This window comes from Xenia sp. Carnegie-2017, unplaced genomic scaffold, assembly GCF_021976095.1.
Source record: "Xenia sp. Carnegie-2017 unplaced genomic scaffold, XeniaSp_v1 HiC_scaffold_20, whole genome shotgun sequence".
NCBI classification, from domain to species: domain Eukaryota; kingdom Metazoa; phylum Cnidaria; class Anthozoa; order Malacalcyonacea; family Xeniidae; genus Xenia; species Xenia sp. Carnegie-2017.
The window spans coordinates 11,160,247-11,171,804 of NW_025813483.1; the positions used below are offsets into that span (position 1 = coordinate 11,160,247).

The 11,558-nt window shown below is 36.6% G+C and overlaps 1 protein-coding gene across 4 annotated transcripts in view; it reads left to right on the plus strand.

Moving 5' to 3' along the window:
* The window catches only part of LOC124442227 (transient receptor potential cation channel subfamily A member 1-like), a 32,141-nt gene extending 20,783 nt beyond the window's left edge, over positions 1-11,358 (plus strand). Inside the window, exons 1-15 of one of the 4 annotated variants that reach the window (XM_046992726.1) lie at positions 3,461-3,516; positions 3,969-4,068; positions 4,449-4,755; positions 4,828-5,004; positions 5,748-5,984; positions 6,170-6,470; positions 6,571-6,811; positions 6,899-6,988; positions 7,068-7,309; positions 7,424-7,715; positions 7,899-8,067; positions 9,015-9,251; positions 9,971-10,059; positions 10,628-10,876; positions 10,946-11,358. In XM_046992726.1, the coding sequence (XP_046848682.1) occupies positions 4,461-4,755; positions 4,828-5,004; positions 5,748-5,984; positions 6,170-6,470; positions 6,571-6,811; positions 6,899-6,988; positions 7,068-7,309; positions 7,424-7,715; positions 7,899-8,067; positions 9,015-9,251; positions 9,971-10,059; positions 10,628-10,876; positions 10,946-11,293 (2,967 nt within the window). In that variant the 5' untranslated portion in view covers positions 3,461-3,516; positions 3,969-4,068; positions 4,449-4,460 and the 3' untranslated portion in view covers positions 11,294-11,358. Of the gene's footprint in view, positions 1-3,460; positions 3,517-3,857; positions 4,069-4,088; positions 4,137-4,448; positions 4,756-4,827; positions 5,005-5,747; positions 5,985-6,169; positions 6,471-6,570; positions 6,812-6,898; positions 6,989-7,067; positions 7,310-7,423; positions 7,716-7,898; positions 8,068-9,014; positions 9,252-9,970; positions 10,060-10,627; positions 10,877-10,945 lie in introns of those variants that run through there. The other 3 variants (XM_046992725.1, XM_046992728.1, XM_046992727.1) reach the window with 3 other exon arrangements.
* Positions 11,359-11,558: the final 200 nt, after the last annotated feature.

Below are 11,558 nucleotides of genomic sequence, written 5' to 3' on the forward strand. Positions count from 1 at the left end.
TGAAGGTGATTTCGATTGGAGTGGGAAAGAGGATTGACCGGCAAGAATTGCACATGATGGTAGAAAGTCCAGAAATGAGTTTCTGGGCTGAAAACTATGGTGATATTCGCTTGCAGCTATCTGCCATTTCTAAACACGTCTGTTCGAGCAATTGAGACTAAAAAATTTTTGTCTTGAGACGTTATCTTTTTAATTAATACTTGGGCAAAACATTTCATTGTTTTTTAAGTTTTCTGAATTTTTTTACTGAGGATTAAATATTTCTTATTCGTTATTTCGCCGAATATATAGCGGATCTAGTTTACTGTTTTCATGAACATATTGCTTAATCCCACGACTATCCCAATTGCTTTTTGTTAAGTTTGCTATTGTGGAGTACTTGCTTCTGTTGTATGGTACTTGATAGTATTGCATAGTACTTGTCAGTATTGTGGAATACTTGCTTCTGTTGTATGGTACTTGATAGTATTGCATAGTACTTGCCAGTATTGTGGAATACTTGCTTCTGTTGTATGGTACTTGATAGTATTGCATAATACTTGTGAGTATTGTGGAATACTTGCTATTGTTGCTTAGTACTTGCAGTATTGACTAGTACTTGCCAACAGGTATTTCATTTTTTGTCTCGAGCTGCGTTCTCCTTATCTGTAACGATGTGTGATGAAAATGCTACAGTGAAGTATCAAAGTTTTACTTGTTAATACCTTACCATAAGTTTGGTGTATAACTTTTAGTCTGTTACAGCGACGTATCAAAGTCTTGTATACTGCTCTCTACGTGTAAGTTTCAAATTGAGATCTCAAATACTTGTCATAAAGGTAAATGGTTTTTTCATGATATCCTGTAGCTTTCATGTACTCATGTATGTAATTTTATTATATACTTGCAGCCATAAGATCTTGACAATCATGAGCCACGAGTTTCTGATCGCCTCGAAAAAACTGGAGAAGTTAAAAAGAGTTTTCGAAATATTTGGCCGCATCGTCATGTTGAGCATACGCGAGGTGAAGTGAGTCAACTCTGAACATAATCTGTCAACAACGATCGACACATCATCTTTAGTTCAGCCAGTAGCGTTGTACGACTGCTCAATCCAAGTAATCCGTGTTTTCAATCTTTAACTAATAAAACACCTTTTCTTCAGCTTACAACCATCTTTAGCTGCTCTCTTTAATACATAAGAAGCTGTGATGAAGACGTTTCACTGCCAAAAGAAATCCTAACTAAACTCGTCCGACATGTTAACAAGTTGTACAAAGACTTTGAACGACGTTTTCAGCACATCAATATCATATGTGAGCGTCACCAAACTCATGCATTGTTACATTAACGATATTATCGATTAATGCATTGACGCACTCGCTCAACTTTTTGACGTTTTTTTAGGTAGCTGCTGTTGCTTGGAGTGTACCATTTACAACGTTTGAATACATCCCGAGGGACGAAAGGTAAATTATTTTTTTATTTAAGGCGACTTAGCTTTTTCTTCTTTTCTTTCACTTTAAAATTTAGATTTCTCTACAAAAGAGAAAAGAGTTAACACTACGACTGTACGACAGATAACCACGCAGGGCTATTGCGATTCTTTTTCGGCTTCTTGAAAAAAACCCCCAAATGTACACATTTTAAAAAAATTTCCATTTTATCAAAAGAGAGGTCTTTTTCAACGTTACGTATCTATTATTTTTATTTACCTTTTATCAACATTTGCATGTGTTTACCTTAGTGTCTTCATTTTATCTACCTTTTGCATGTTTATCTTTTGTTTGCATTTGTGTCTAACTTTATGTCCTACTTTTGTGTGTACCTTTTTGTCTACTTTGGTGTCAACCTTTGTGTCTACCTTTTTGTGTATCTTTCAATCTAAATTTATGTCTACCTTTGTGTCTACCTTTTTGTTTAATTTCTTGTATGACATTTTCTCTGCCTTTTTCGTCTAACTTTTTGTCTACTTTGTGTCTCTTCTATCTTTTTCTACCTGTGTCTACTTTTTTGTTTAACTTTGTGTCTACCTTTGTGTCTACTTTTTTTTAATGTTTTTTCCACCTTGTTGTCTAACTTTTTGTATACCTTTGTGTCTACTTTTTTCCTTTTTTCTTTTGTCTCCTTTTGTCAATCTTATGTATCTTTTTGTTTTGACTACCATTGTATCAAATTTTGTCTATCTTTCAATCTAAATTTATGTCAACATTTGTGTCATCTTTTGTCTGCCTTTGTATCTATCATGATGTCTATCATGATGTATCTTTTGTGTCTACCATTGTGTCTACCTTTGCGTCTAACTTTTATCTACGTTTGTATACCTTTGTCTCCGTTGTGTCTCTTTGGTATTTCTTTCTGTTTACCTTTTGTCCACCATTGTGTCTACCTTTATGTATATTTTGATCTGTTTTGTTTGTTTTTTCATGACTAATTTTCCTAACTTTGTGTCAATCTTTTTCTTTCAGTGTCTACGTTTTCTCTTTTTTGTGTCACTTTGTCATTCATTTTGTCACCTTTTGTCTGTCTTTTCATCTTGTCACTTTTGTTTACTTTTGTTATATCTTTCTCTCTTTGTGTTTTCTTCCTTTCTGTCATCATTTGTTACTTTGTCCACCTTTGTCCCTTTTTTTTGATTTCTGCCTGTCCCACCTTTCGTGTCTATTTTTCTATCATTATGTCTATGTTTTTCACCTTTCGTCCATCTTTGTATTTTCCTTCGTGTTTACCTTTCGTCTATCTTTGTATTTTCCTTCGTGTTTACCTTTTGTCTATCTTTGTGTTTGCCTTCGTGTTTAGTTTTGTCTATTTTTCCCGCCTTTTATCAATCTTTTGTGTCCACGTTTTCGTCTACCTTTTGTTAAACTTGTCTTCTTTCTTTGTATGTACCTTTTGCCAACTTTTATGTCTATCTTTTGTATACCTTCGTGTCTAGCTTTATGTCTACCTTTGTGTTTTTAATCTACCAATGTGATCCAATATTAATGGACCCCATTTTCTGATTTTCACTAAAATATCTCCGTTTTAGGATAGCCCCTTTGAAAATATATCCACCATCTTCGATCGTCGAATAGATAAGTTTACCAAGGAGATGGTGTAACCCTATTTCTGGGGAGTATTTTGTTTCTAAAACATGCAAGTTTTGTTGTGATCCATGCGATGGTTTTGACGTTATTTGACTTTCCAATTTAGATAAGCGCATCGGAAATGCACGATAACTCTATAAAGTCTTACATAGACAAATGATTTATTTCATTTCATCTTGATCTTTTGCCTCTCTTTAAAAGTACTTAAAATTGTCGAATCGCGTTTCATTTCTCGTTTGTTCAACAAAACATAATATTTTGAAGATTGTTTTGTCAGGTTTTGTGTCAACGTCGTGTGATGAAAATTCAATTTTTGCAATTTCAATGACGTCATGCGGTCAATGTCTTTCCTCTAGCATAGTTAATACCGGAAAATGATTTTGCGTCTTCGATGATGCGTAGCACTTAAATGTGATAGTTCGCTTTCCATCAATATCTAGCTCATGAACAGGTATCATTTACTTAAACTCTTGATGGTAGGAAATTGACAATATTCGGATAAACTTGTATCGATATTTTGGAAGGGCGATTAGTTCATGTTGTCTTAGATGCGCGTGACGATTATTCTGACATTCGTATAAACGACCATGTGTAAATAAAGATAGTGTTTCCGACATGTAATGCAACGGTTGGTATTATATACTCTGAATGTCATTGAGTTGGCGACGCAAGTCACCAAGAAACCAAGCTCTAAGTACACCGTACGTCTTCAGTTGTTGTTCTTGTTAAAGGAAATGACATCACAGTGTATAACTCTCAACTAGATTTTTAATCATGTGACCAATGTACTTTTTGTTCCGCGAAATAAGAGAGCACATGTTTTTTAAAATATATTCTCAATTGTTATGTTGTTAAACGGTTGTATGATTCTATCTGCTTATCGGTCAAAACCTCTTCTAACAGTTCTATTGTCAAATAAACGACGTGATGATTTTAATGATGTTTTGTCTGCGCTCCCATTTTCCTGCTTCATGAAGTTTCAACAATACGTAATTTGATAAAGGTATGTCTGTTTCAGCTTTATATAAATTACATCTGGTTGTGTGACAACGTTCATTATTACGTCATAAGGTTGGTATATTTGTTACAACGAATTGATTGTTCATTCGAGTTATAACATTGTCAAGTATCGTCGAGAGTATTATGAGATATTGAAAGGCGAAGCATGACTTCCTGCATGCTTATGTGCCATGGATATGCGTATGGCTGCGAAAAATTGATAATTCCATATTCATACATGCATCTTCCTCTTTATTAGTTTCTACTTAAATCAATAAGTGATTACAGATTTTAACATATGAATATATGAATATGAGCCGCCAATTGTCTAAGTTCTGCCGCTCCTGTTGTTTGTTCATTGGAATTTTTTGTGCATTTTTCAAGTGATTGTCACGAATGGCGAATTACGTGAGATCGCGTTGGTACGTGGGTTTTCCGCGACCCAAGAGAAGCGTGGACTATGATTTATCAAGTGAAGTGAATCGTGCTGCCCTGGCCAGACTGAAACCCATTGATGAGCAAGACACGACAGATTTGCAACGAGCAGGGACCGTTCCCGATGTGAGTGACGTTGACGAAAACGGGAGTAAGGTGCAAACTAGTTTAGCTGATGAAATGAAACTGGCGGCAATTTATGACGACCAAACAATGATCAATAATATTTTGAGAGAGAAAAGAAGTAACCGTGAAAGTTAGTATTCCGTTGATGAAATATTAATCTCTTTTCCTTCAACCAGCTCGATATTTAAATGTTCTTTTGTAGTTCAAAGATTACTCTCGAGAACTGATGAAAGAGGACAACCATGTATATTTTACGCTTTGGAGTCGCGTAGTCTTAATTCTCTTACTTCCTTGTTAAATCACGTAAAAGACACCAAGTGTGTGATAGCTAAGAACGGAGAGAGTGTACTTCATGTAGCCACGAGAATGGGTGACGTAGGTAAGGCTGGAAGCCATGCTGCGTATTCGGACTTAGGCTTTTCTGTTTGATAAGTTGCTGAAAGCAAAATTTTCTTGAAATGTTTTTTGTGAAATTTGATTGATATTAACATACTATCAAGCTTGTTGTCACTGCTGTAATGGATGACTTTGCTTTAAAATGTAGGTCAACCTATTAGAAATTATGTATGAATCCCTCTTGGTATTCTTACACTAGCCTCGTGCTAACTCCAATCCCAACTCTAACTGACCACAAACTAAGTTTACCCATTGCCATGCAGTTGTCATTCACGTATTCATATAGTTGTTTATCTATGCGTAGCAAGTTATCTGAGGTGAATTTTGTTGTAGGCCAAGGTAGTTCATAGTTGTGCTCTTTGCCAAGGGATATTTTAAGGATTTTACACAGGGAAGGCACCAACCACAAGACACTCCGTAAAGCGTGAGCCATGTGGCAGAGGGACCTGAAATACCCTTCCCAAGTAAAATTTTAAAAACTGCATCTTTGTAAATGCTATTTTATGCATTTGAAAGCAATTTACTAACAGCGTAAGAGACGTGCTATGAAATAAGCATTCTTTCTTCAACCGAGCAATGTATTATCCGCAATATAATATTTGAAATACTAATTACTAAAACACGCCAAAGGGCCCAAGATGGAGAGGGTGGGGTAATTTTGATTCAGTGCGAGGCCAACATGAGTGCCTGAGATTTTCATTATCACCTTATCTCTTTGTGATGTAGATTTTCTTCATAACTTGTTGCAACACGACTTCATTGTTGATCTTGTGAACCATGTGGAAAGCGTGAATGGTCGATCACCACTTCATTTTGCCGCAACGTTCAACCATGTTGAGATCGCCAAGGTGTTGCTAGAACACGGTGGAAAGATAACAGAGGTTGATATCACAGAAAGATGTCCATTGTACATCGCCGCTAATAAAGGACATGCTAATATGCTTGAACTTTTCCTGAAACACGGTAAAACGATTTTTGCAACATGATATGTGTATTTTGTTATTTTGTTTAATGACTTTCGTCGTCGGCAGAAGGATTAAGGATTTTTCGTTTGTCCTCCTGAAATGTGAAAATGTTATTTGTTTAAACGAAAGGTACAGTCGCTCCATTCCTGCTGCTTATGTATTTATGAAACATTTCTATTTCAGAAAAAAGCAGAGTGCAAGAGTTATTGTTCAGCGAGGAGTATGGTGGAAGTCATTACCGCAATATACTTCATGTTGCTGTGGACAGTGGTGATGAACGCACTGTACAAGTTTGTCTGCAAGATGAAGATGTGATTCGTGAAGATTTGCGCGAAGAAATCAGACATGGAGATGGTTATTTGATTCACGCGGCTTGCAAAAATGGCATGGAGAAGAGTTTATTTCGATTTGTGGATGTAATGACACATTTGGACTTACTTCAGTTGAACAGAAAGGATAAACAAGGATTCACCCCGATTCATAAGTAGGTTTTACGTTTCATTTGTATCATCTGTACATTTAATCATTCAGGACTTTTGGACTTAAGCCTGACGTTATCACTTTGACAATTTATTTCACTCTAGAGCGGCAATCAATAATCACAGTGATATTGTCTCTTACATTGGATCAAAATCCAAGATTTTTGTCAATGAAAAGACGGAAAACTCCCAGTCTGCGTTGGTCCTTGCCGCTCAACGCGGTCATGTTCGTGTCGTTGAAGAACTGCTTAAATTGAAAGCTGATTTCACCATTCGTGATGACAGCAATAGAACGGTTCTTCACTATGCAATTGCACATCCTGAAACATTGAGAATTTTGCTGAAGGTATGCAAGTTTCACGTGGTTGCTATCGTTTTGTTTGGAGTTGAAAAGCGAAGCTTTAAATTTTAATCATAATCAAACACGTTGTAGAAAAAAGATCTCGGGCCTTTGCTTATTAACGAGAAAGAAATAGACGGTTATACACCCATTCATAATGCCGCCTTAAAAGGATTACTTGAGGTAAGTGGGTTGCTTTTGCTTTGAAATTAAGTCAAGACATACACAAGTACATTACAGGAGGCTCATTTCTTTATTTTAGAGTGTCCGTATTTTGTTAGAATATAACGCTGATCTGAATGTCTTCACGAACACTTCTCGTTCGCCATTACATTGCGCTGTTAGTTCACAGAACTCTGATGTGGTTGAATTAATCCTAGCCAATGAACCAGCTTTGATCAACAAGGTCGATGCCACAGGGAAAACGCCGCTCCATACAGCAGCGAACTACAGTAGCCCAGAGGTCGTCAAATGTCTTCTGAATAAGGGAGCAATTATAGTTAGGTAATTTTTATCTTGCCATCAACGAAGTTTACAGAGAAAAAGATAACTGTAAAATGTCTTAACTTAATTGATAGGGAAGAAAGATTTGAGTAAAATATTTATTGTGTACTTAAGGGATGGAAATTTGTTTAGTCCACTTCACATTGCTGCGTTCAAAGGACATCTTAATATTGTTGAATTGTTGGTGATGTTCAAACCTTCCATGATCGATTGGGAAAATAAATACAAACGAACAGCATTGCTTACAGCAGCTGTGAAAGGCAAAGCAGATGTTGTGAAGTATTTGCTAGATAGCATGGTGGCAATTACAGAAGATTATGAGTTCTTTAACTGCTTGGATTGGGCCATCATAAATGACGATACAAAAAGTGCTATGGTGATGATGTGTCATGATAGATGGAAAGAGGTATGTTTTATTATAATGTATTTGATTTTATTGTCAGTATAGCAGTTTGGTGGAGGGCATAGCATTCGGTTTGATAGTAAGTATATGTTCAACATGTTTCTTATTCTTGTGCATCTTCAGTGTACTGGTGTTGTTGTTTTTTGACAAACTGTCGTTTACGAACAACACCGAACTTTTGTTCAGATTATTTTGAAGACAAAAAATGGTACAGAAGGAACGATGGCGAAGTTGGTTTCTAAGAATATGTCCGAAGTGGCGTATCGAGCTCTTTCTAACAGCATGAAAACCACAGGACACCCAGAGAGTATTGACCATTTGGTTGCATACGACTTTTTGTGTTTACAAAATACAGGTGTGGTGAACAAGCTAGTTTATATAGAAAATAAAGATCTACTTGAGAATCTTAACATAATCCAAAGAAAGTTCTCAAAAAACGTTAAAAATTTGAGAATGCTACAATTCTCATAGTAGCTACTACGCTCAATGGCTCCGCCAAGTGGCGGGGGGGGGGATGATGCAATATTTTCTACACAAAGAAAATATTATTGCTATATATTTTCCTCATTTCCCACCACCACCATCAACACAACCTCCACCAACACAACAACCACCACCACCATCATCACAACCACCACAACAACCACTACCACAACAACCACCACCACACCACCACCACAACCACCACCACAACAACGCCACCACAACAGCCACCACCACCACCATCTACAAAACCACCACCACCACAACAAGCACCACCACAACAACCACCACCACAACAGCCACCACCACAACAGCCCCCACCACCATCACAACCTCCATCAACACAACCACCACCACAACAACCACCACCACCATCAACACACAACTCCACCAACACAACAACCACCACCACAACACCCACCACCACAGCAACCACCACCATTACCATCAACATAACCACCACCACCACAACAACCACCACCATTACCATCAACACAACCACCACCACCACAACAACCACCACCGCCACAAAAACACCACCACCATCAACACCACCACCACCACCACCAGTCTATGCATCATTGCTTTCATGTATTGATGAAGTATTGTATTGTCTGCAAAAGGTCGCCAAGGTTGAATAAATGAAACAGTCACGTGGTTGGGTTATTAATATCTTATCATATATGAATAAGACATTTTGTATAGACATAGCCACTGACTACGCTTTTAGAACCGTGTTTTCATTTTACTGTTTTCATCGTGTACATCCTCTGTCTCCTTTTCTACAAGGCTTTCCTTATAGTTATCCTTTTTTCGCAGTTACAAACAAGAGAGGTAAAAAACTCAAGCCATTCACCGCCATCAAAGCGATGTTGCGAAATAGCAGTTACCAATGCCTATGTCATCCTGTCTGCTGTAAATACCTTAAAGCAAAATGGATGGAATTTGGATGGAAAGTGTGCACAACAAGTTTTATGTTTTATTTCTTGTTTTTGGTTTCTCTTAACGTCTACGCGTTTGGAATTCCTTCATATAAGGCGTCTGTTGGCAAAGATGGTAATGTGAAGATTAATCAAAATACATAACAACGGTAACTCCAAGTAACGTAAACATTTTGATTCAATGTTTCCACTTTATTTAGTCATCATCAGAAATGGTTATGTTACATGTGTATGCATTATATGTAGACTGTATGTGATTTGATGTAGTTGACAGAAGGCAGATAGTTCTCTCTTGCCCCGCCACAAGACTACACGAATATGCTACTACAGACAACAAATCAAAAATCTATAAACACATCAACAGCTGCGAACAATTTACTCATCTCACTGATTTCTTACAACTTAACATGGACGAACCCAATACCGAACCATTTGACCCAACTCTCTTCCTGTTGAACAACTGTCACATCATAGACAGGGCAAGGATTGGTCAAACCTTTTATTCAAAGAAACACTCCCCATCCGTAGAAAAAAACCGGAACTTAATCATGGCACTAAAGCTTCGAGTGAACTATCTGTTTCTGTTAACTTGGTCAAATTATATAAAGTCTATATATACTGCGCACGCATGTAATATAATCCTTCTTGATGATGACTAAATAGAGTAGAAATGTTGAATCAAAATGCTTACGATATTTGGTGTTACCGTTGTTATGTATTTTAATTAAAATACTCAGTGGTTCCCGCAAACATTTTCGAGGAGATTAATTATTTCACGATTTTCTTGAATTTGTTTAGTTTTATGTTTTCGTTATTGAAACTATTTGTGTTTAGAATTACCAAATGCGTCGATAAATGTTAAGGTAGCGATGCTTATCTGTCTCATATCTGCTGGCGTTCAAACATTGAAAGAAATTGGTCAGGTTAGCATTCAGTTTATGGTCGTAAAAGCTCCCTCGTATAAACCATGTATATTAAAAATGCCACTTTATGTTTGTGCTCTTTGCAAAGCTGTTGTAAAATATTAGGGACTGCCAACAAAAAATGAGACTTATTCATGACAGCAGAGTGATACGTAGAATGAAAACGTATGTATTTTGCCTTGGAACATCGGCTTTCTCAGTGAAGGTGTGATTGATAACTTTGCAGTTGCAGAACAACAATAGCATGACGTCAGCAATATGGCTGCTATTTGTTAAAGCTTATTTATCTTTTTAGTTTTATTTTAATTTAGTGATGAACGTTACAGTTTTAATTAGCAACATTACTATTTTGCTTCATTTTATCTTCAACAGCAATCCTTCATTTCTATAACATTTCTGTAAGAAATGACAAGCTACAAACCTATAACAATAATTTTTTGTGTATAGTGCTGATTTTGTTGTCCTTTCCCCTGTATAAGAATGGCGAAATCGTTAAAAAGGAATTTACAAAATATGTCTACGCTTAATTTGATCTCTTGATATTGACATACTCTATTTAATTATGTAGTTATTCGTTTACAAATTCAATTATCTTATGGACAAAGTCAACTATTTGGAATGTGTTCTCTACGTATCAACATTCATCTTTGCTGTACCAAGTAACGACAGTATGTCTGTAAAGACAAGTTTTCAATGGATGGCCTGTTCTGTAGCGTTATTCTGTGCTTGGATGAATCTTATTATGTATCTAAGAAGGTTTGCCTCCTACGGTATAATTATTCTCATGATGAGAAAAATTTCCTTCACACTAATCAAGGTTTGTCTGCTGAAGTTATGACTTCTCCCTCAACCCTAATGTTTAATGATATCAACAATTCGTATTTAGGTCATGGGTCTCTTAATATTTTTCTTGGTCGCTTTTGCTGCCGCTTTTACAGTAATAATGAATGATAGACAGGGATTTGACAGGTTTAGCGTGTCTATCTTAACTGGAGCAACGATGACGATGGGAGAGTTTGATTTTAAACAGACATTTCTCGGTGACCACTCTGATTACAACACATTTTATCCACTACAGCTGGTCCTCCTTGCTGGTTTTCTCGTCGTTATGCCTATCATTATCATGAACCTTCTGCTTGCCCTTGCCATTGATGATACCAGTAGCATTATGCAACACGCTAAGCTGCAGAAACACATTCAAACGGTAAGGATATTCATGAAACTATCAAATTAGATCCTATAGATAACGTATGTCAATGAAGTTAGTGATGAATGAACGTCAGACAACAAGAACAGTCTTACAGTATCTAAAATATAAACTAAGATAACGTGTGTCGGTGTAGGTAGTGATGAATGAGCAATGGAGAACGAGAACAGTCTTTACAAGTAATATAGTACATGGGGGTAGGGAATCAAAAAAAGTTTACTTTTTTTTATTCCATACGCCCCATGTACTATACTACATATAACCTTGGGTAAAAACTATCTTTATAACAACG